This window comes from Salvelinus sp. IW2-2015, linkage group LG8, assembly GCF_002910315.2.
Source record: "Salvelinus sp. IW2-2015 linkage group LG8, ASM291031v2, whole genome shotgun sequence".
Taxonomy (NCBI): Eukaryota; Metazoa; Chordata; class Actinopteri; order Salmoniformes; family Salmonidae; genus Salvelinus; species Salvelinus sp. IW2-2015.
In genome coordinates, this window is record NC_036848.1 from 11773217 (window position 1) to 11799187 (window position 25971).

Genomic DNA, 25971 nt, shown 5'->3' on the forward strand with positions numbered 1-25971 from the left:
AATAAGAATTTGTTCTTAACTGACTTGCGCAGTTAAATAAAGCTTGAATAAAAATTAAATACATATATCTATGGTAGCACCTGCCGCCTGGTGACCATTACGTAGTATGGTAAAGCTGGGATGTTAACTAACAACATTTTACATTACATTTTAGTAATTTAGCAGACTCTCTTATCTAGAACGACTTCCAGTAAGTAGTAAGTGCATACATTAGTGACAGAAGAGAGAAAAAATTAATTTTATAATTCATTTCCTGCAATTCTACACATTTTGCCATGGGGCTTAGAGAACTTCTTTTGCAATTTTGGAAACAAATTTCATGCAATTCTACTTATTTTGCAATGGGATGGAGAGAAATGTTTGCCATTTTTTATATACGAGTGAGAGTGACTAACAAAATCAATGGGGGCCCCCGGTTGGTAATTGAAACATGATTACTACACATGTAAATAGATTGATAAAGTGGTCTAGACAGCTAAACATTTTTAGCTGGCCTGGCTAATTGAGAGACTGTCAGTGACTGACATAACAAGAAACTAACTGGTGATGCGCAACCACATTTTGAAATTGCACCTTGTGTACTGTTCTAACTCTCAAAGTTGAGACCCCGACTGAGTTTGAGTTTTTTGGAGGCTAATAGATCTGCGCGCCTACAAAAGGGGGGCCTCGCCAGGCAGCCAGTTGCCCAACAAAGCCTGAGCCACATGACAAAGAAATGTCATTCACTTTCTAGCACTTATATGTTTGCTACTATCTGGTACCAAATTATTTTCTACTTGATGCAATGTAAAATACCTGGTGATTTCAGTACCGTAAAAGAGTGCAACCCGTTTCTCCCTTGTAGTATTCGACCCGGGCATGACTTCCCAAATACAATAAAAACTCAGGTACAATAATACATGAGATGTCCCGTTTCTTGATTTTATTTTAACTGGACACAATTGTTACACAGTATCTTTTCATACATCTTTCGTTATTTTCACATATATCTTTAGATTTAGTTTTTTAAACATCAGAGTAACCAAACTTAACACCTAAAAGCATCTGTAAAACAATACATTTAGTGCAATTTACAGTTCAAACTAAAAACAGCTTTTGTCTGCAAAAATATACATATTTATTCATTTAGCTTTTAACTCCCATTGAAACTTGGTAAAAACGTAAAATACCTTCTATTACAGCAAATCAAATAAAAACACAGAATTGACAAAATAAGTAATCTATAGGCACATTAGCTCAAAATGGTCTAAAAATGCCTAGATGAAGATATTCAATCACTGCACCAGCAGGAGTGGATCACACATCATGTTAAACACGTTGACGCACAGGTAATACCACCAAGGTTCTAGAAGCACTTGAATGAGGCACCACGTGGAGTTTAGGTCTAATGACACCACAGAACGACACTTTGGCCTGAAGGTTCATCGCACAGCAACAGGCACAAATGATGCAGAAGCTGTAAACTTACTACGGTATACACATAAGCGACATTCAACACAAAACAGTACCTTGGGCATTGACGCAATGCTGTTATGGAGTTTTCAGTGCGGCAACATTGAGGAGAAATACAATTTTTATTAAAATAATGGCACTTTTTAGGGCAAACACAAAAATGTTATGATTGATAGCCATCAAACTGTGTGCCGATGCATTTGCCAGCAATCAGTCATCACTTCTTCCATGTCTTTTCAAATCATCCGTTAGTGTGGACATTCTTCAGTCTTATGAGAAGGGTTAAAGGGGCATTCCTATTGGAGCATTATCTTTGGAGTGGATTACTTTTGGTGATGGAGTTATGGTGTGACTAAAGCATTACAGCAATGGTTGTAAAAGACTGTCTATCCCAATGAGCACTGCAGAACAGAGCTGACCATTGACACCAGACAGATACCAAAGATACTTATTGATCTAAAACCAATCCTTGTCTTCACATACTGTATACACAGAAACACTTTATGCCTCTAAATGGAATAAACAATCTCATATTAGAGCTAAACAGCTAAAAACATCACCATGTTTACTCCCGTTTTTCTTTTACACAGGCTGTTGACTATTCATGCATTTCACAACACAATAGCTGTGTCCCCTCAGTCTAAAATGGGTTCATGTCCTTGTCATAAGTCTCTATGGTATATGGTGAGTACCTATTCAATCCTTTCATTTACTAGTGGTCAGGAAGGAGAGGAGACAAGGAAAGGAAGCCATTACGATGATTGGAACATGGCCAATGAGGAACCACAGGTGAAATCACCACAGTGGGTGTGTCTACTGGGCCATGAGGACCGAACTGTCTAGGACCCTATTCATTCAAGCCCAGTTAGCTGTCAATGCACCTTGGAAATACTGTGCTTTCACAAATACTTTCACACTGCATAAAAGGACTGCAGATTCTGACTCAACCACAACACCAGCTTTGATTGAATAGGGCCCGAAGCTGCTAGTGGAGTGAAAGATTCAAACGTTTTGCTACACACTAGCACCAAGTCACAAAAGTGAGTCAACTTAGAATCAATCAAATACTGTTCCGACGACATCACATGTGCTGGAGTGTAAAAAATGAGATCCTCCTTCAAATGAAGGAGTCATTTCATGACTGCATTTCTTGTAAATTCTACATCACCAGGAATGCGGACGAAGTGCTGACAACAAGAGAACAGGTACTCAGGCGTACCATCTCTACTATGAATGAAACATGACCTCCAGGCAAATGACTRGAGAAATCCAACACAAGTCTCTCTMGTTTATAATGCAGATTTAGGATTGGCTGGTGGTCTCCTCCCTGCATTCATTCCATCAGCTACAAAAAATGAGCAGCAACAAAGATATGTAAAACAACGAATGGAGTGTAACATTCATGATTCCATTCAAATCCAATGATACTTATGTTTGGAATACATTTGTGAGGCATTAAGTGAAGGTGAGTACTTATTCTGCAGCGAGGGTGACTGCTACAGAGACAGGTTATAAACAATAGGAGGAACTTGGCTACAGACTTGAGTCTGAATATTAAGATGGGAGTGTGTTTGTCTGTGCGGATGTGCATATTTCTGAGGCTGCTGTCGTAAGTCTCCACTTGGAATATCGATTTTCCTCAAAGTATTACAACTGAATGAAACATGTATGTATTAAATAACATGCAATGTCTCACATGCACTTCCTAGAATTGTTATTGAATGGCCAGTGGGGTTTTAAGCAAATAGTGCGTTTTTTTTCTCACTCTAATATACTACACGTAAGCATTTTGACTTTGGTAAGTTGTTTTACATTAATACTAGTACTTTGTAAAATCAAATACTAAACTATTTGTCAAGTACTAGACTATTTGTCAAGTAGTAAGTGACTATTTGTCAAGTAGTAGAATATTTGCGAAGTACTAGCCTATTTGTCAAGTAGTAGCCTATTTGTCAAGTAGTAACCTATGTCAAGTAGTAACCTATTTGTCAAGTAGTAGATCATTTGTCAAGTAGTAGMCTATTTGACGTTAATCCAGCAAGCAGCTTGATGTCTGAACTTTAAAAAAAGCAACAATTACACTTTATTTTACCGTCTGGTATTTACTTTGATATTACACGGTAACACAATAATTACATGTTGTTTATAAACCCCTCTTGGTTTCTTGGGGACTCATTGTAACCACCTGGTACCAAATGCTATAGTACCAGATAATACCATGGCCAATTGTTACAATGTATTTGTCTCTGATAAATACCAGGCCATACCAACTCTGAAGGACTGCAAAAATAAAACAAACTAACAAATCAGACGAAGCTAATCTGAATGATCTTAACTGGGGCAACTGAACCCAACAGCTGTGAAATTGATAAGCAGTAAGATGAGAATGAGAGGGACTGCTAAATGCTTGTGATATCTCCTCCTTTATCAATGTAACACTCCAGTAGCTGACAGTGCTAGCTACGCAAACCATCTGAGAGCCTATGGGGCACATAGGCCACTGCCACAGCTGTTTAGAGCAGCCAACAGGCCACCATGCTCACATGGTGACACCAAGGAGCAGGTGTTGGGGGGGGGGGGGGGCGTCAGTGTCCCCCATCGCTGGACGAAGGGCTTTCGGATCGCCTCTCTTTCAGGCTGGCAGGCTGCTTCTTCTGTTTGTGTTTGGACTTCCTCAGCATCCGTACCTGAACACAGCATCAAGGACATGATAGCTTAACAGCGCTTGACTTTATAGATAGGTATGGGAGATTTGCATCCCTGGTGAAGGACACCACAGTAAAGTTGTAACTATTTGCCCCATTATAGTAGCAAAAAGCGGTTACCTTTGGGCCTGCTGCAGATATGATGATATTTCCAGGGGCCTGGATCCAGGGCTCTCCATCCACCTGCACAGGGATGGGCTTGGTCACTGTGATACGCACGTAGTTGCCCTGGGCGAGACGGATCCCAGAACGCATGCCGCCCTGCACCTGGCCCTGGACCACACAACACAGATATATCTGTATACAAAACTCATTCGTGGTATCCTGATTTTAACGCTGTACACTGGAGAAAAGGTTCTGAAACACTGGGATCATTTTTAGTGCTGATCTCTCTCTTCTCTGTGGTATCAGGACATACGTGGTACTAAACAGAGTAAGGGCAGTAGGTGATGAACTCACCATGTGCACTACCCCGGTCACCCCCACCACCTCCAGCATGCCATCGTCAATGCGGGGTTTCCCGTAGCGCGAGTCACCCTCTGATCCCCACAGGTCTGCCCCAGAGCCCCAGCTGAACACACACACACACACACGCAGTTGTAAGTACTGACTGTGTTTCAGATCATTATGTACTTTTAGGTTTGAGTGGGTAAGGGGACCGTGTGTGAGGCCATTCCTCTTCATGAGCATGCATCTTGAAGTGAATGTCATGCGTCATGAGTGTCTGACTGTCAGTCGCGTCTAGAGTTTAACCCTGTGTGTTTTTGTGTGTATTTCCTACCTGGGGATGTTTAGGAAGATGAGGCCTTCTATGCTGGGCAGTTCTACTTCTTGTTTGTCCACCTGCAGTTTAAGGTCCTTGTGAAGGTTCCGTGTGTGGCTCAGCTTCTGCAGACCCGCCTTCAGGTACACACCTTTGTTATGGAACCTACATACCACAGGAGGTTGGTGGCACCTTAATTGGGGAGGATGGGCTAGTGGTAATGGCTGGGGCGGAATTAGTGGAACGGTATCAAATACATCAAACATGTTTTCCATGTGTTTGATGCCATTCCATTAGCTCCGTTACAGCCATTATTATGAGCCGTCCTCCCCTCAGCAGCCTCCACTGCTACACACACACAACAAGGATAAGTCGTTTTGGGGATGTTCTCTTTATTGAGACATTTTAAAGCAACTTCTTACTGGAGGTGGTCTCCTACCTGCTGTTGAACTTTCCTGGTTCTTCTTCACGGGCATGGTGGAAGTCCAAACTGAGCTCAGCATCGATGCCCAGCCCAAAATAATTGTTCATCTGCACTATCTGCAACAAGGGAGACCACCAGTAAATTAATGACCACGACGACCAGCGCGCCCATGCATCAACTGAATAGATCTCTTGGCATTATAGTTATGATTCAAATTATAGCTATTGCCATTGTTATATCTGCATTCATCTGATTGTACCTTTGGTGGTTCCAGGAAGGCGTTCTCCTTGCCGTCCTCTGTGACTTCCTGTGCATCCAGCAGGATGGTCCAGCGGTCCATCTGCACCTCCTCCGCCTCGTCTACAGACACAAGGATGTGGTGGGGGTCCTCTCCGCTGTAGCCCGCCCCCCAGCGCAGGATCCGCGCCAGGTCATTACCTGATGGAAGGCATTGGGGGGAATAGTTCAACTACTGATGTCCGCTGATTAAAGCTAACCTACGCACACTACAGTGATCAGAAGAGAAGGGTGTGTCCTCTCACCTGTGCCCAGTGGGACAATACCAATGGGAGGCTCGGGACAGACCAGTTTGTGTCGGATGGCCTCCAGGACCCCCAGGACCCAGCCCACCGTCCCATCTCCCCCACACACCAAAACCCGGAAGCGGGGTACCTCTCTAAACGTGTGCAGTCTGTGGAGGATAGAAAAAAAGAACATAATAAAAGAGATAAGATGTTTATTTCATTGGTTAGAATTATAGCCTAGTAAGCTAGTTAGATATATCTATCTCTTTCATTGGTTTAGAATTATAGCCTAGTAAGCAAGTTAGATATATCTATCTCTTTCATTGGTTAGAATTATAGCCTAGTAAGCTAGTTAGATATATATATACATATCTCTTATATAAATAATAATGTTTCTATTATTTTCTACAACATATATATTTAAAGTCAATCATGTATTCGCTGGTTGGCAAAAAAGAATTGTGTCCGTGTCATGGCTAACAAACATATAGTCGAAAAACTCCTTCCAAAGACCTTGTGGAAAAAACATTGCACAACACAGACCCCCCTTCTACAAACACAACAGCTCTGACATCACACTGCTGAATGAGGCTAACCACCATTTGTCTCACCCAGGCAACGGTCCCCCGTTGGTCATGTCAAACACTTGGTGGGGGTTGAGAAGCTTCCGGAAGCCATAGAGAAGCTCTTGGCCCTTCAGCCCGCCRCTCTTGGGGTTGACAAACACCAGTAGGGGCGAGCCACCTTTGGGCAACGTGTTGTGCTGCAGGGGAGTTACAACAACAGCAATGTCAATGGAGTAAAGCAAGCCGGCTTCTTTAAAAGGTTCAGTTCACGTAAATTACACATTCAACTGGGATCTGGGTTTGTTTACGTCACATTGACGTAGCATTACCATGATCTCTGGTAGGACAAGAGAGGTGAGCTGCTGGTTGCTGACAGACGTGTCTTTGGCTAACATGTAGATCCTCTCAGCCTCAGAGAAGCACGATATCTGCACCACTACTGCACCTACAACTCAGACAGACAAGCAAACCTCAGGATGTGATTTTGCATAACAAGCACTGTAAATAGGACCTCTCATATAGCCCAGACTGGCACACATTCAATGTTGTGATGACATTTAGTGCTTTGGATGTATTGCATCAAACATTCTCCACAAATAAATGGTTTATCATAATGAAGACATCACAAGATAAATGGCTGTGGGCCATACATCAGGCTTGATATAAATGGCCCATTTAGCTCTAGGGAAGTGGCAGCTGCAGTGGGACACTCACAGTCAGTAAGAAAGAGGCTTATGTAACACTGAATGGGGCAGGATCCTGCTGCAGTGGCCTGCGGCAACAGAGGAGCGACTTGAGCAGTGTCAAGCAGGGACACACAGCTCAGAACAGACCGTCTGTTTCAGAGCCAACTAAAGCCTGTGTGTCCTGAATGGGGATGATGTGGAATGAGGGCACAGGGAGGGGGACAGGGAGGGGATTGTGGGGAGAAAAGAGTGGGATGAGATGGAGGGGGTTGGAAAAGGGAAGGTGGTGCTCCACTGGCTGTTTCCATGGCAACATACCCACCTTGGCTCCCGTAAACATGTGTGATGGTGACCAAGTGACCTAAGGAGCAGATTCACATTAGTTAGTTAACAACAGTCCTAATCACACTTCAATCAACTATAGTCCATTTCAAGGGAAATGTTCGGGAGGATTTCTGGGGTAAAGCGGAACAACACTGAATACTGTGGGATTCCTTCCCTTTTAATTCTAGAAAAGGAGCAGCATGGTGATGTGATGTGTGTAGACTCACTCTTGATAGCTAAGTGCTCCTGTAGCAGGTCTGTATATTCCTCCTTGCTCAGTTGTACAGGCAGTCCCTCTAGCAGCAGGTTGACCTGCACAACCTGCTTCCTGCTCTCCACTATGTAGAAACGGGTCTGGTTCATCTGCCTTAGGGAGATCTGTCAGAAACAAAAAGACACAGATAAACACACACGCCTGTTCATAAACACCTACACACACATACAGTGCATTCGGAAAGTAATCAGACCCCTTGACCTTTTCCACATTTTGTTACATTATGCACACCCAATCACCCATAAACAGGTCAGGTTAAAGTTCCTCATACCTTCCTTATCTCCTGCAGTTTGTACAGCAGCAGCTCCTGGCCTGTCAGCCCTTGTCTCTGAACTGAATGTGGAGAGAAAGAACACACCCCGTCAGTGAACTTTGATAAGATACAGTAATGAAGGCATATAAACAGAGTGTGACACTTGCTATGTAAAAACCCATCCTTGATGTATAGGTCTGCCACCTCCCTGTTTCCTGACCTTGCTTACTGCCCATGTAAACCTCCACAAGGCTGAAGCTGGATGGGTCTTCGTCCTGGAGAAAAGAGCATCACCAAACAAGAGTATTGTTGAACGAGGGTTGTCATTAACAGATACGTTTATACAGTCAGAGGAATGGAGTCTCTAGTACAACCATTAATTGCAATTTCCGTGAACAATACTCGTGCCAAGGTATGTGCCAAGCTGCAGTTAAGGTGGACTGTGTGTGTTATGTTGGAGACCTGCTGGTAAGCTGTACCTGTCTTCCCAGTTGAGTGAGGACCTCCTTAATGACAGAATCCACTGTGCTGTTCTTGGAGATGGAGATGGATATGTACGCCACACCAACCCTGTAAACAGAGCCAGGCAGTAGAGATGGGAGATAGAGGTATGGTATAAGGGCAACTTTTACCATGGGAACAACTCATTAGGCATCAGCAAAGGATTTGTTCAAAAAGTAATGCACTTTTAGGGAATAGTCATTTGAGATTTGCCCAATGACTAAGTATTGTCCCCCTGCAGTACTCACTTGAGCCAGCCAGCATAAACCTTGAGGACCTCTGTGTCCTGGGGTTTGGCCCTTAGAAGCCACGTCTCCGGCACATTCTCCTTAAAGATGGCCTTTTCGTCAGGGGTGCCGTTACGGTTGAGGATGTCATTGCTGTGTAGAGCCTGCTGGCCGTTGTCTTGGAGCTCGTAGTCCAGCGAGTCATCTGAGATGTAGAAGGTCCTCAACGCTGACTCCTGCAGACAGGGATTAGATCAGTGATCATCCTCCTGGAGAGACCTACTGGGAGTGCAGGCTTTGAAACACCTGACCTGATTCTAATGACCAGTAGTACTTAAACACTTCGCAGAGACAGTGGTGGAAAAAGTACCCAATTCTCAGTAAAGTAAAGATACCTTAATAGAAAACAACTCAAGTAAAAGTCACCCATTAAAATACTACTTGAGTAAAAGTATAAAAGTATTTGGTATATACTTAAGTATCGAAAGCAAATGTAATTGCTAAAATATACTTAAGTATCAAAAGTAAAAGTATAAATCATTTCAAATTAAGCAAACCAGACAACATAATTTTCCTGTTTTTTAAATTTACGGATAGCCAGGTGCACATTCCAACACTCAGACCTCATTTACAAACGAAGATTTAGTGAGTCCGCCAGTTAAGAGGCCGTGGGGATGACCAGGGATGTTCTCTTGATACAGGCGTGAAAAGTACATTATTTTCATTTGGATTGTAGTGAAGTGGGGGGGCTGGCAGCACTAGCACACTATTTGGGAGACAGAGATACTAATGAATATCCACCAACAAACTTCATTCTAGAGTTGTCTGAATATGTTTTGACGTACAACTATTTCAGGTTTGATGATGAATACTATCTCCAAACGAATGGAACATCGATGGGTTCTACATTTGCTCCGAGCTATGCCAACCTCTATATGGGTCTTTTTGAAGAACGTTTTGTTAATAATGAAAACGAGAATCCATTTTTGAATAAAGTCCTTAAGTGGTATCGATATATTGATGACATTTTTTGTATATGGGTAGGAACTGAAGAAGAACTGTCAGATTTTATGGCACTACTCAATGACATTGACCCCAATCTCAAATTCACTATTGAACGTGACACTAAACGTGTTCATTATCTCGATATGTGGATTGAGAAATCAAATGGAACCTTGTTTACAAGTCTATATAGAAAAGAAACGGACAGAAATACTCTATTACAGGGTGACAGCTTCCACCCTGAGCCATTAAAAAGAGGACTTCCAAGAAGCCAATTTTTTAGACTGCGCCGTATATGCCACTCCACAGATGATTATCTAGAAAAAGCAGCGGAGATGCGCATGAGGTTTCTAAAAAGAGGCTATTCGTCACAATGTGTGGATGAAGCTCATAACTTGGCATTGGAAAAAACACGAGATGAACTGCTACAAAAAAGACCCGCTAAAGCTACAGAACACTCCGTAATGTTCACAACTACATATACTTTGAATTCGCGAAAAGTGGGAGAGGTGGTCAAGAAACACTGGCATATTTTATCATCGGACCCAGCTTTGCCGGCTGAATTTAAATATCCACCACGTATTGTGTATAGGAGAGGTCGCAATTTACGCGATAAATTGGTTCATGCCAACTGCCAGCCACTTAAGAAAATTAGCCAAGCACTTTTACGCCCTCTACCAAATGGTAGCTATAAATGCAGAGGATGCGCACAGTGCAACAATATGATGAAGTGTCAATATTTCTGTCACCCACACACAGGAAAAAGGTTCCAAATAAATGACATTATTACGTGTTCCACCACCCATGTTATTTACATTATTAAATGTCCATGTGGGCTCTGTTATGTCGGTAAAACCACCCGCTCTCTCAAACAGAGAATTAGTGAACATAAAAGTTCAATCAGGAGAAACGACAGGGATTATCCAGTCGCTGTACATTTCAATGACATGAAGCATGACATTTCCAACTTTAGATTTTGTGGCATAGAGAAAGTTAAGATATCAGACAGGGGAGGTGATATTAATAATACTCTGAGTAAAAGAGAATGTTTTTGGATTTTCACCCTCCAGACATTGTTTCCAAAAGGACTTAATGATGAAATGCCTTTGTATGTTATGCTGTGAATTGGAACATGAAATGTGTGTCTCTTGTAGATTATTCTGACGTTTTTCATATGATGTACCCAATGACTAATGAACTTGCTATGTCCTCATTGAGATTATACAGAAGTGTTCAATACGCCTTATTTATACACTTTTGTAATATTTATGAAATGCACATTGTTATATTTGGTAGCACTTATTTATTTTCCTTTGCCTCCAACCCCCTTCGATGTGTAGAACGGATGTGGGTGGAGCCAGGTCTACATAAGGGTGCAACTTTCAAAAAATCCCAAAAGCTCTGACGAAGGCCGTGTGGCCGATACGTAAGCTTATTAAATATCGGTGATACTATCAAGAGCAGTGTGCGGTTTCCTTTTCCTTCATCGGATTGTAGTGAAGTAAAAGTAAATGTTGTCAAAATTATAAATAGTAAAGTACAGATATGAAGAAAAAAAAAGACTTAAGTAAAAATACTTTAAAGTATTACTTAAGTACTTAACACCACTGCTGACCAGCTGAACATCAGGACCTTGAATTAGGTGTGAGCGGAACAGGGCTAAAGGCTGCATACACAGCAGATATCCAGGAAGGAGTGATGGGAGAAAAATAAATGCACTCTAAAAACAATTAATCACTTGATGCCAGAAAAAAAGCGGAAATAATCCAGTGTTAATCCAGTTTTAGGGAATGGGGAGAATCTCACCACCACTTCCTCATTCTTGGTTATCCGAGGAATGGAGACCAAACGGAAGTGGCTGCGCTTGACTGCATCGTCCCCATCAAACACCTTGAGAACCTGCTTCCCTGAAATTTGAAAAAAAAAAACTCTTTAGACAAACGTGGGAAATTCTACATGTATGGACCTGTATAATTAGGATTAGAATAGATTACTAAACATTAGCAAATGCTGAACATTGGGATCGTTAGGACCCGTTAGCTCAGTGTCATGCTCCAAATAGCACACACAGTTAAAGCAACACAAAATACAGTACCAGTCAAACGTTTGGACACACCTACACATTCAATGGTTTTTCTTTATTTGTACTATTTTCTACATTGTAGAATAATAGAGAAGACATTAAATACTATGAAATAATACATATGGAATCATGTAGTAAGCAAAAAAGTGTTATGTTAAACAAATCAGAATAGATTTTAAATTCTTCAAAGTAGCCACCCTTTGCCTTGATGACAGCTTTGCACACTCTTGGCATTCTCTCAACCAGCTTCACCTGGAATGCTTTTACAACAGTTTTGAAGGAGTTCCCACATATGCTGAGCACTTGTTGGCTACTTTTCCTTCGCTCTGCGGTCCAACTCATCCCAAACCATCTCAATTGGGTTGAGGTCGGGTGAATGTGGAGACCAGGTCATCTGATGCAGCACTCCATCACTCTCCTTCTTGGTCAAATTGCCCTTACACAGCGGTTGGAACCAAAAATCTCAAATATGGACTCATCAGACCAAAGGACAGATTTTTACTGGTCTAATGTTCATTGCTCGTGTTTCTTGGCCCAAGCAAGTCTCTTCTTATTATTGGTGTCCTTTAGTAGTGGTTTCTTTGCAGCAATTCAACCATGAAGGTCTGATTCACGCAGTCTCCTCTGAACAGTTGATGTTTAGATGTGTCTGCTATTTGAACTGTGTGAAGCATTTATTTGGGCTGCAATCTGAGGTGCAGTTAACTCTAATGACCTTCTCCTCTGCAGCATAGGTAACTCTGGGTCTTCCTTTCCTGTGGTGGTCCTCATGAGAGTCAGTTTCATCATAGTGCTTGATGGTTTTTGCAACTGCACTTGAAGAAACGTTCAAAGTTCTTGAAATTTTCCAGATTGACTGAATTTCATGTCTTAAAGTAATGATGGAATGTCGTTTCTCTTTGCTTATTTGAGCTGAGCTGTTCTTGCCATAAAATAGACTTGGTCTTTTACCAAATATAGCTATCTTCTGTATACCATCCCTGCCTTGTCATAACACAACTGATTGGCTCAAACGCATTAAGAAATAAAGAAATTCCACAAATTAACTTCTAACAAGGCACACCTGTTAATTGAAATACATTCTAGGTGTATAACCTCATGAAGCTGGTTGAGAGAATGCGAAGAGTGTGCAAAGATGTTATCAAGGCAAAGGGTGGCAACTTCCAAGAATCTAAAATCTATTTAGATTTCTTTAACACTTTTTTGCTTACTATATGTTTCCATATGTGTTATTTCAYAGTTTTGATGTCTTCACTATTATTCTGCAATGTAGAAAATAGTAAAAATATAGAAAAACCATGGAATGAGTACAGTTGAAGTCGGAAGTTTACATACACTTAGGTTGGAGTCATTGAATCTCGTTTTTCAACCACTCCACATATTTCTTGTTAACAAACTATAGTTTTGGCAAGTCGGTTAGGACATCTACTTTGTGCATGACACAAGTCATTTTTCCAACAATTGTTTACAGACAGATTATATGACTGTATCACAATTCCAGTGGGTCAGAAGTACACTAAGTTTACTGTGCCTTTAAACAGCTTGGAAAATTCCAGAAAATTATGTCATGGCTTTAGAAGCTTCTGATAGGCTAATTGACATCATTTGAGTCAATTGGAGGTCTAACTGTGGATGCATTTCAAGGCCTACCTTCAAACTCAGTGCCTCTTTGCTTGACACCATGGGTAAATCAAAAGAAATCAACCAAGACCTCAGAAAACAAATTGGAGACCTCCACAAGTCTGGTTCATCCATAAAAAAGCCAGACTATGGTTTGCAACTGCACATGGGGACAAAGATCGTACTTTTTTGAGAAATGTCCTCTGGTCCGATGAAACAAAAATAGAACAGTTTGGCCATAATGACCATCGTTATGTTTGGAGGAAAAAGGGGGAGGCTTGCAAGCCGAAGAACACCTTCCCAATCGTGAAGCACAGGGGTGGCAGAATCATGTTGTGGGGGTGCTTTGCTGCAGGAGGGACTGGTGCACTTCACAAAATAGATGGCATCATGAGGGAGGAAAATGATGTGTCTATATTGAAGCAACATCTCAAGACAACAGTCAGGAAGTTAAAGCTTGGTCGCAAATGGGTCTTCCAAATGGACAATGACCCCAAGCATACTTCCAAAGTTGTGGCAAAACGGCTTAAGGACAACAAAGTCAAGGTATTGGAGTGGCCATCACAAAGCCCTGACCTCAATCCTATAGAAAATTAGTGGGCAGAACTGAAAAAGCATGTGCGAGCAAGGGGGCCTACAAACCTGACTCAGTTACACCAGCTCTGTTAGGAGGAATGGGCCAAAATTCACCCAACTTATTGTGGGAAGCTTGTGGAAGGCTACCCGAAACATTTGACCCAAGCTAAACAATTTAAAGGCAATGCTACCAAATACTAATTGAGTGTATGTAAACTTCTGACCCACTGGGAATGTGATGAAAGAAATAAAAGCTGAAAGAAATAATTCTCTACACTATTATTCTGACATTTCACATTCTTAAAATAAAGTGGTGATCCTAACTGACCTAAGACAGGGAATTTTTACTAGGATTAAATGTCAGAAATTGTGAAAAACTGAGTTTAAATGTATTTGGCTAAGGTGTATGTAAACTTCCGACTTCAACTGTAGGTGTGTCCAAACTTTTGACTGGTACTGTAACTTCTTACAGAAACGTTAGGGACTCTCTTATATAGTTGAAACATGGGAATAATCGTATAGGTTTTGATGTGACTTCAATGATCACAGGGAAACATCACTGGCCAAATACACGTGACAACTTATCCTGTATCTACCTGAATCCGCTGTGGTTGCCGGCTGGCTCTCCTTTGTAGTTGCTGGAATCTGGGTGTCAACTTCGTCCAAGTTATCTGATGAAGCAAAAGTCGAAGTACAGGTACGTGAAGTCAAACAATGAGGAAATAGAATGAACGTTGCATTTGTTTTCCCACAGTTTACACACGTGTGAAACATGGAATGCCTTTTWAATTTCAAAGTCAAGCACAGTTTATCGTTGCTCATCTTGCTTGACAAATGACTAGTGACATCTTGTCTGACCTAGAACAAGGGACCAACGACAAGTTGACACTTCCTCAAAGGCAGACGTCATTCCTAACAGCCTAGATGCCCAAGTAAGAATGTTTACAAAGGGACTGAAAAGTTGACTGTGTGGTATTGTCAGAGAATGAATTAGGCCTAGGTCTCACATTTTCAGAACGGAAACTCGGCCATTCAGTTACAGTGCCTTTGGAAAGTATTCAGACCCCTTGACTTTTTCCACATTGTTACATTACAGCCTATTCTAAAATGGATTAAATTGTTTTTTTCTCCCCTCATCAATCTACACACACTACCCCATAATGACAAAGCAAACAAAGAAATGTTTGCAAATTTACCTTTTTTTTTTTTAACTGAAATATCACATTTACATAAGTGATCAGACCCTTTACTCAGTAATTTATTGAAGCACTTTTGGCAGAGATTACAGCCTCGATCGAGTCTTGTTGGGTATGACGCTACAAGCTTGGCACACCTGTATTTGGAGATTCTTCTCTGCAGATCCTCTGAAGCTCTGTCAGGTTGGATGGGGATCGTTGCTGCACAGCTATTTTCAGGTCTCTCCAGAAATCGGGTTCAAGTCCGGGCTCTGGCTGGGCCTCTCAAACACATTCAGAGACTTGTTCCAAAGCCACTCCTACGTCATCTTGGCTGTGTTCTTAGGGTCGCTGTCCTGTTGGAAGGTGAACCTTAACCTGCTCAGACTGGGGCTTTCATCAAGGATCTCTCTGCGCTTTGCTACGTTCATCTTTCCCTCGATCCTGACCAGTCTCCCAGTCCCTGCCGCTAAAAAACATCCCCACAGCATGATGCTGCCACCACCATGCTTCACTGTAGGGATGGTGCCAGGTTTCCTCCAGACGTGATGCTTGGCATTCAGGCCAAAGAGTTGAAGCTTGGTTTTATCAGACCAGAGAATCTTGTTTCGCATGGTCTGAGAGTCTTTAGGTGCCAACCGAAAGGTTGCTGGATCGAATCCCCGAGCTGACAAGGTAAGAATCTGTCGTTCTGCCCCTGAGCAAGGCAGTTAACCCACTCTTCCCCGGGCTCCGAAGATGTGGATGTCGATTATGGCAGCCCCCCGCACCTCTCTGATTCAGAGGGGTTGGGTTAAATGCGGAAGAAGCATTCAGTTATACAACTGACTAGGTATCCCTTTTCACATTTATTGATGAGTGGCTTCCGTCTGGCCACTCTACCATAAAGGCCTGATTGGTGGAGTGCTGCAGAGTTGGTTGTCCTTCTGGAAGGTTTTCCCATCTCCACAGAGGAACTCTGGAGCTCAGTCAGAGTGACCATCGGTTTCTTGGTGACCTCCCTGACCAAGGCCCTTCTCCCTCGATTGCTCAGTTCTCCCTCGATTTCTCAGTTTGGCCGGGCAGCAAGGTCTTGGAAGAGTCTTGGTGATTACAAACTTCTTCCATTTAAGAATGATGGAGGCCTATTTGTTCTTGGGGACCTTCAATGCTGCAGAAATGTTTTGGTACCCTTCCCCAGATCTGTACCTCAACACAATCCTGTCTCGGAGTTCTACAGATAACTCCGTCGACCTCATGGCTTGGTTTTTGCTCTGACATGCACTGTCAACTGTGGGACCTTATATAGACAGGTGTGTGCCTTTCCAAATCATGTCCAATCAATTGAATTTACCACAGGTGGACTCCAAGTTGTAGAAACATCTCAAGGATGATCAATGGAAACAGGATTCAATTTCGAGTCTCATAGCAAAGKGTCTGAATACTGATGTAAATAAGGTATCTGTTTTTATTTTTAATGAATTTTCATAACTTTCGAAATACCCGTTTTTGCTTTGTTGTTATTGGGTATTGTGTGTAGATTGATGAGGATTTTTTAATTTATTTAAGCCATTTTAGAACAAGGCTGTAACGTAACAAAATGTGGAAAAAGTCAAGGGGTCTTAATACTTTCCAAATGCACTGTTTATCTTATTACTTTCTTAATTTACTGTGTATATTTACAATGTGTATATTGGTGTGCACACTGTCTATATTCGTTTGAATGGTAATGTCTGAGTGTGAAACAGTTGCTTAGAGGATGTAGCTTTAGGTATGGGGGTGGGGAGGGTTAATGGATGGTGGAGACCAATGTTCCCTCCAAAAAAAAATCAGCACTGAKCAAATTTCAGGTCTGCTGAGCGCAAAGTTGAACATTGTGAAAATTCTGTGCAACTTCCAGCGCGCGTTTACTGTTAACACTGAGGCTGTACCCGCTTTAAGTTACAGTTTTAACAGTGGTCCAGTAGGCTACTGTGGCTATTTGGTCATAATGTAGGCCTACCAGAGTGGCCTACCATCAAAACAGTAGAGAAAATATATTCCACAACATTTTAACATTGAAATAGCTGTTTTATCGTTCAGCCTACAGTAGCAGCCAATGTGTGGTGTTCAATGTAGGCCTACATTCCATGAGACTTTGGCAAAATACATGCAGGGCTTGACAATAACCTGTTTATACACTTGTCCTTCAGATAAGGAGGTGACTGAACATTTTGTTGTGTTGTGTGATGCAAGAAACCACTTTACAAAATAAAATGCATCATTATTCCCATACCATTATTAATCCGACAAATTATGCTACCCTCTACCCATTAGCTCCTTTGCTTATTCAAGCCTGTCTGTCTTAAAAATACAACACTAGCCCTTTAAGACAAACAAAAATCTCTTTACCTGACTCGCTTTCAAAGATGTCTAGAAATGTACACATTTTGTGCTCTTGTAGAACTATGAAATGTCTTGCATAGTTTGTTTTGTTTCGGTATGTTGCATTGAAAGCCGCTAATATTGCGTTGATTCGATCATAATTGCCACAGTAAAGGGAAACGTTGATAGTGTTAGCAGGGAAAACTCTAGAACAGTGGCCACCAAMCTTTTATGAGTCAAAACGCAAGCCGAGAATGACCGCTCAGATTATTATTATTATTATTTTTAAACATGACTTAAAAAACGTAAGCCTATGCAACATTAACCAATTAAAAACAGTACTGTAGCAATGAGGTTTGTGCAGTAAGCCTTAGGCCCAATACATTATCACCACATATCGGCTTTGCCAATGCATTGTTTAAAAATAATTATATGAAACAATTTGAGGTCGGGTGTATGATCACACCGGTAATAGATCAGTTCTTGCATTACTTGTGAAGCACAGCTGAGTGAGCATACATTTAAGTGATCAACTAGGAAGGCCTTGGAGATCGACCGGTCGATTGCGACGACCGGTTGGTGACCACTGCTCTACAAAGTTGAGTGAAGTTCACAGCTTAGAGGGAACATTGGTGGAGACCACCAGCTTACCCAGGTCATTCTGGCAGCTCTCAGAGATGCGGTAGCAGTGCATCTTGCTGAAGTTCCGCGAGCATATTCGGACGCAAGCGGGGTGAAGGAGCATGCTACGTAGACGTCCTAGGCCACACTCTGGAGGCACAATGACATAACAGGCAGCGTGTGTCTGCAAAGGATGAAACAAACGCATTATTAACTATAGTTCTTCTTTAGTGTCGGTACTTTTGTTGTCGTTTTGAGGCTTACCGTCATACCACACCACTCACACCGCATCCCYGCCAGGACGTCCGAGGAGCCACAGGTGCGTCGGCAGACCTCACAGCGTGCACCTGAGGGGATGTTTCCCTCCCGCCAGTGGTGGTGAAGCGTATCCTAGGACAAGAAGAGAGAAAAGGAGAYGGAGAGAGAGGTGGTTCAAAAAGCAATAAGTGAGTTAGTCACCACATCGGAATACACTCATTATCCTGCTGGATTTGCTTTAATGTAGATCTGGCTGGACCAAACATATTTGATATTGCTCAGCACAGCAGTAATTTCTCTCACATCGTTTCAGTGTRCTTGCTCATGGAACTCTTTGGCTCAAGATGATTCCTCCCCTGACAGAGGCAGATTATCAGTGTTAATAACTTCTTATGGCTGCATCCCGCTACCGGGATCGATATGACAACAGCCAGTGAAAGTGCAGGGCGCCAAATTCAAAACAGAAATCTCATAATTAAAATTCCTCAAACATACATGTCTTATATCATTTTAAAAGGTAATCTTGTTGTTAATCCCACCAAAGTGTCCGGTTTCAAATATGCTTTTCAGCGAAAGCACTACAAACGATTATGTTAGGTCACCACCAAACCACAATAAGCACAGCCATTTTTCCAGCGAAATATAGCAGTCACAAAAAGCAGAAATAGAGATAAAATGAATCACTAACCTTTGAGTATCTTAATCAGATAACACTCATAGGACTTCATGTTACACAATACATRCATGTTTTGTTTGATAAAGTTCATATTTATATCAAAATATCTGAGTTTACATTGGCGCGTTACATTCACTAGTTCCAAAAACATCAAGTGATTTTGCATAGCCACATCGTTTCAACGGAAATACTCATCATAAATGTAGATGATAATACAAGTTATACACATGGAATTATAGATATAGCTCTCCTTAATGCAACCGCTTTGTCAGATTTCAAAAAGACTTTACAGAAAAAGCAACCCATGCAATAATCTGAGACGGCGCTCAGAAATATAATAACATTAGCTGCCATTTTGGAGTCAACAGAAACCAGAAAATACATGATAAATGTTTCCTTACCTTTGATGAACTTCATCAGAATGCAGTCCTAGGAATCCCAGGTCCACAATAAATGCTTGATTTGTTCGATAATGTCCGTTATTTATGTCCAATTAGCTACTTTGGTTAGCGCGTTTGGTAAACAATTCCAAAGTCACAAAGCGCGTCCACTATAACGTGACGAAAGTCCAAAAGTTCCGTAACAGTCAGTAGAAACATGTCAAACGATGTACTGAATCAATCTTTAGAATGTTGTTAACATACATCTTGAATAACGTTCCAACCGGAGAATTAGATTGACTTCAGTGAGCGATGGAACGAGCTGCCTTCACGTGAACGCGCATGGTCAAAGCATGGTCAGCTCGTGGCAGTGGTGACTAATTCCTGTCTCCTTCGGCCCGCCTTCACATTAGAGTCATCAGATATAGTTTCTAGACTGTTGACATCTAGTGGAAGCCGTAGGAAGTGAAAACTCATCAATATCTCGCTGTAATTTYAATGAGAGCTTGGTTGAAAATCTGCCACCTCAGAAAAAATCCAAATAGGAAGTGGAACTTCAGGTTTTTGCCTGCCATATGAGTTATGTTATACTCACAGACATAATTCAAATAGTTTTAGAAACTTCAGAGTGTTTTCTATCCAATATTAATAATAATATGCATATATTAGCAACTGGGACTGAGGAGCAGGCAGTTTACTATGGGCACCTCTGTGCACCTTTYATCCAAGCTACTCAATACTGCCSCTGCAGCCATAAGAAGTTAAAGCTACAATCTGTAACTTAAATTTCGCCTCAAAAGTGCTACCCTTGCACTAGTCTTCTGTTTTGCCTCTTTACCTACTGAGAATATTGTACCTTTCCAGCAAACTGTGAACATTCCCAGAACATTCCCTAAGTTTCCCATTAAGTTTTTTCGAACATTAGAATGATAACATTCCCAAATATTTTTGCGAAGAAATGAAATATCCTTGGAATGTTCTTCTAACATTCATTAAAATGTGTATTAACTACCATATAACATTCACCGAAGGTTGTCGTTAGGTTGCCAGGGATTGTATTAACACAATGTTCCGGTGAAAGCAATAGAAAAGGTTCTAAGAAAACATTACAGGAATGTTCTGCTAATGTTGATGGAGATGTTATTAAATACAAGCAAGGAATGTTTTMTAAACATTCTTCAGCAATCATGCCTGGATTCAATTAAATTGGTTCTGAGAAAACATTACTGGGATGTACTGCTAACATTAATGGAGATGTCATCCGATACACCTACCAAACTTTAAAAGCATTTTTAAGCCTCGAATACACTACAAGTTGTCATTTCCTGCAACAGGGTGGTCAAATTAAGATCCTGTATAGGCCTAACAATTAATGATGCGTATTGATAACAAACCGCCCAGCAAACCGGAAACATTCCCAGAACATTAGCTAACATTCCCATTAAGTTGTAGTTAGAGTTTGAGCTAACATACCAGGTTTCCTCCAGACGTGACGCTTTCAGGCCAAAGAGTTCAATCTTGGTTTCATCAGACCAGAGAATATTGTTTCTCATGGTCTGAGAGTCCTTTTGGCCATCTCCAAGTGGGCTGTCTWGTGCCTTTTATAGATGAGTGGCTTCCGTCTGGCCACTACCATAAAAGCTTGATGGGTGGAGTGCTGCAGAGATGGTGGTCCTTCTGAAATGTTCTCCCATCTCCACAGAGGAACTCTGGAGCTCTGTCAGAATGACCATCGGGTTCTTGGTCACCTCCCTGACCAAGGCCCTTCTCCCCCGATTGCTCAGTTTGGCTGGGCGGCCAGCTCTAAGAAGAGTCTTGGTGGTTCCAAACTTCTTCCATTTAAGAATGATGGAGGCCACTGTGTTCTCTGGGAACCTTTAAAGAACTCAGAACGGCTGTTCTGTTAACATTCTTGCAACATCAAAGGATGTTTTGTGCACCCTGATACAAACATTATATGAATGTCAGCACAACTGATCAGTTTTAGTGTTTTGGGAACCTCTCTCTTGTCATATCCCCACAATGTTCCCACAACCTAAAGACAATTTTAAACATACAAATGTATTTTTGGGAACATTCTTGCAACATCAAGCAAATGTTTTTTTAACCTATTAGACACATTGTAATCATCAGCACAACTGGATAGTTGTTTGTGTTTTTGGAACATATATTTTGTGATGGCCCCACAATGTTCCCACCAGACTGCTCCTACAACCTAATAAAACATTCTGGGAACATTTAAAGAATAGACTAAATGTGTTCTGGGAATGTTCTTGCAACGTCAGGCAAATGTTTTATACAAACATTGTATAATCATCAGCACAACTGGACCGTTTTTGCGTTATGAGAACATTTGCCGCAACTTAATAAATGTTCTGGGAACTTTCAAAAGAACCACTTTTGGTTTGCTGGATTAACTTTAAATGAAAAAGGTGTGAACACAATGCACCTTTAAGACAGAAGGTGTGGAATACTTACAAAGTCCTGACTCCCATCCTGATGGCAGAGACGACAGTCACCACAGCTGAATGCAGCACATTCCGAGTGGGCATGCAGCTCACAAACTGAAACCGAAAACAGAGGATATATTACTTTTGTCAAAGTCACTACTATGACTGATGGACCAGCTCCCAGTTAGATTTCCCCCAAGGAAGTTTACAGTGTGAATCTCATTATTCAAAAATGTATGCACTCACTACTGTAAGTTGCTCTGGATAAGAGCGTCTGCTAAATGACTAAAATGTAAAAGTACATTCCCCTACTACTGCAGTTTCGATTTGAGATAACATGTTTCATATGAGGTGACAGTACAGAATGTTACCTTTTATTTTAGGGTCTTTTCATACATATCTGATTTACTGTTTAGAAATGAAAACACTTTATATATCTTTATAGACAAATTCACTTATAGTGTATTAAAGTAATCAAAAGTTGAGTATTTAGTCCCATATTTCTAGCATGCAATGACTACATCAAGCTTGTGACTTTACAAACTCGTTGGATGCATTTGCAGTTTGTTTTGGATGTATTTTGGGTTATGTTTTTCCCCATAGGAACTGAATGGTGAATGATGGCTTGAGTCATTTTCTTTCTAAGTGAGTAGATAAGATGTTTCTGAACACTTCTAAATCAATCCTGATATTGCCATGATTAAGAAAAATCATGAATAATGACGAGTGAGAAAGTTACAGAGGCTACAACAAAGCATGCTAACCTCTCACCATTACCTATGATGGGGGAGATAAMACATTTTTGGGAGGTATATGATCTTCAACTCTCTAACTTTCTCACTCAGGCCTTCCGAGTGGCGCAGTGGTCTGAGGCACTGATTCGTAGTGCTTGAGGTGTCACTACAGCCCCGGGTTTGATCCCAGGCTGTGTTACAGYCGGCCGTGACCGGGAGACCCATGCTGCGGCGCACAATTGGCCCAGCGTCGCTCGGGTTAGGGGAGGGTTTGGCCGGCCGGGATTTCCTCGTCTCATCACGCTCTAGCGACTCCTTGTGGCGGGCCGGGCACCTGCAAGCTGACTCGATCGCCAGGTGGACGGTGTTTCCTCCAACACATTGGTGCGGCTGGCTAAGCAAGCAGTGTGTCAAGAAGCAGTGCGGCTTGGCAGGGTCGTGTTTCGGAGGACGCATGGCTCTCRACCCGTCGCCTGTTGTGGAGTTGCAGYAATGGGACAAGACTGTAACTACCAATTTGATATCACGAGAATGGGTTTTGAGCCCAACCGGTTCAGTTTAGTATTTTTTGTTGCCTGTTTTGCATTTTATTTTTTGCATTCATTGATGACACATATCAGCTTGCAAATAATGTAAAAAATTATTAGAATAGACTTAATAAAGCCGCATACAAACATGGTCTCTTTCTTGAGTAAGGCAGCTCCAAAATGTAGGTGTTTCAGCCCAGCTCAGTGCTTTCTGTGGTGGTGGGGCAGCCAGCGAAAATACAGAGCGTAGGGGTTGGTAATCTTCTCTAGTTGGGGCGTGATTGGCTCAGTGTTCTGTCACTCATGGGGACACTACTTCACCGGAGAACCTACAGGCAGTTCAAGCCCCCTTGGGTGCTGCCATAGATTTACATTAGAAGTCCCTGTCCAAGAARGCTTAAGGCCATTGGCCACAGATTAAATTACGTCAAATCACATTATATCTACCATAGCTTTGATTGATTGATCATGTCAACATCATACTTTCACAATCTTATCTAGCTAGCTAGACAAGCAGTCATCATCATGAATAACGTTGACAATTTATAGGCAAATCCTTTTCAATCCTTGTCATATGAAGAGAAATTATAGATAAATCGTATCGGTGCTCATTGGCCATAAACATTACACAACAAGTCGGAAATCGGAAATTCAACAATGAGTGGTTTGGAAGAAATCAAAGGCTAACTGCAAGCGTTGCAAAACAATCACTATTTTGCTTCCCCTGCCGGCTATTTGGTGGAGAGGATGTGTGGTCCAAGTCTGGGTTTGAGGAGTTAAAACATCTCTCTGAAAGGGTCTCTTTTCCCAGCWTAAAATGATAAACATTCACATTGGTCATGCTGTCAGTCCAGCATGACTTATGTCGCGTTCAAAACAACTGGAAACTTGGAACTGGGAAATCTCATACTTCATTGCTTCACTCTGGGAAAAAAAACAAGCTCTGACTGGGAAAACACATTTTGAACGGTCATCCAACTCTGAATTCCATGTAGGGAACTCGGGCCTCTTTGTAGAGCTCCGACCTGAAAAATCACTGATGTCATGATTCAACCTTGTTTTTTTCCCAGAGTTCTCAGTTGTCTTGAAAGCACCATAAATCCAGAAAATGCCAGACTGTGACAAAGTTTGATGACAAAGTTTGCCCACCAGAAGGACCGCCGCACCACGTTCAAGTGAGCACAGCACAACAACGGTGAGTCCAAAAATGTCTTGTATGCTGCTGCATAAATGATGTAAAATGCCAGGGAGATATGTATACTGTAGATAAGAAAGTAATACTCATGACCAATGATGTTACATGCTGACCAGACCGGACACGTCGCATGCGCGAGCGTCGCAAAATACATTTAGAAATCCATGTTATTCAATTATTGCACCCACACTGCTCACGCGCGTCAGCGATGCCAAGGGCTAAAATAGAACTTTCTATTTCTGACGCAGATCCCATCTCCTCATTGGTTTATAGAAGCAGGTACCCACGTGCCATTTCCTCATTGGTTATACCCACATGGGTGATTGAAAGACGAAATGTCAKCCGGTTTGGGTTGCGTGTAAGTGTATGTTGTGTGGTAAACTGTTAGTAGCCCATGTGCCTAACCCTAATCATTTGGTCCCTTTTCCCCTCATAATTTAGCCTAATGTTGTGATTTGGTGGTGCACCTGTAGCCTATAGCCTGTTTTAGAGAAAAGTCACCATTGAATATTGTAAGAGCTTTCATTGTCTGCTTATATGCCCCCATTATTTATCCTATGTTCTTAGGGTACACAGGGAGCATGCTGTAAGACCGGCCCATGTTCTGAATTCTGTCGCGAAATGTGCTGAACAAATAGTTATATCGACTACTCGCTCATTAATGTCTTAATCGAAATTATGGCTTGACTCTTATCCGGTCATCGTGCCCTTATGCCATAGTTTGTACATCTCAGTTGTTTCATTGCTTATTGTCACACCCTGACCTTAGAGAACCTTTTTATTTCTCTCTTTGGTTAGGTCAGGGTGTGATGTGGGTGGGCATTCTAGTTCTTTGTTGGCCAGGTATGGTTCCCAATCAGAGGCAGCTGTCTATCTTTGTCTCTGATTGGGAATCATACTTAGGCAGCCTTTTTCCCACCTGTGTTTTTGGGTAATTATTTATTTTCTTTGAGTGTTTGTGTGCTCCACGTTTGCGTCATGTTCGGTTTCTGTTTACCTGTTTTTTTGTGAAGGTTTCACTACGATTAAAAAATATGTGGAATTACATGCACACTGCGCTCTTGGAATTACATGCACACTTGGCTCATTTATGACAGGGAGTTTGAAGATAGTGAACGTGACACTTATATAGGTCTATCTCATTCATCATTTTAGGCAATGTTGGAATAATTTCATTGTTTTGCTTACTTTGTGTATTATAATTAGCTCATGTGCTTTTCTTAAGGAGGAGGGGATACTATATAATGTTGTTGGGTCTGTAACCATGTTTGCCAGTGACAGTCTCTTCCCATTCAAATATTGTTTTTTCAACAAAGAGTTCTGTAATATACCCATGTAATTCCAGTTGATTTTGCGAGGGTTGTTTTGTTTGCACAATGTGCTTTGCTGGCATGCATCTAAAAAAAGAAAAGTTGAATTTGCCCCACCAAGATTTACATGCTAGAATCACCACTGGGTAGCATCCACATTCAGGTAAATGTGTTCACAAACATCTATTCTTACTAGCAATAAAAATGACACAATACATTATTCTCCATTCACTTCCTATTGGACCAAACCATGCGAAACACAACCAAACAAGCTGTAAATGCATTCAACCAGTTTATAGCGTTACAAGCTTGATGCAGACAT

General features: G+C 41.6%; 1 protein-coding gene across 1 annotated transcript in view; it reads right to left on the reverse strand.

The window, feature by feature from the left end:
• Positions 1-900: 900 nt before the first annotated feature.
• LOC111967410 (diacylglycerol kinase theta) overlaps positions 901-25971 on the reverse strand; it is a 28371-nt gene continuing 3300 nt past the window's right edge. Inside the window, exons 4-23 of the mRNA XM_023992393.2 lie at positions 21912-21997; positions 18384-18509; positions 18150-18303; positions 14577-14651; positions 11508-11608; positions 8721-8935; positions 8451-8541; positions 8192-8246; positions 7990-8051; positions 7672-7822; positions 7443-7481; positions 6764-6879; positions 6480-6631; positions 5887-6035; positions 5604-5782; positions 5360-5460; positions 4939-5085; positions 4617-4728; positions 4278-4430; positions 901-4139 (exon numbers count right to left, since the gene is read on the reverse strand). Coding sequence (XP_023848161.1) covers positions 4038-4139; positions 4278-4430; positions 4617-4728; positions 4939-5085; positions 5360-5460; positions 5604-5782; positions 5887-6035; positions 6480-6631; positions 6764-6879; positions 7443-7481; positions 7672-7822; positions 7990-8051; positions 8192-8246; positions 8451-8541; positions 8721-8935; positions 11508-11608; positions 14577-14651; positions 18150-18303; positions 18384-18509; positions 21912-21997 — 2366 coding nt within the window. The 3' untranslated portion in view covers positions 901-4037. The remainder of the gene's footprint in view (positions 4140-4277; positions 4431-4616; positions 4729-4938; positions 5086-5359; positions 5461-5603; positions 5783-5886; positions 6036-6479; positions 6632-6763; positions 6880-7442; positions 7482-7671; positions 7823-7989; positions 8052-8191; positions 8247-8450; positions 8542-8720; positions 8936-11507; positions 11609-14576; positions 14652-18149; positions 18304-18383; positions 18510-21911; positions 21998-25971) is intronic.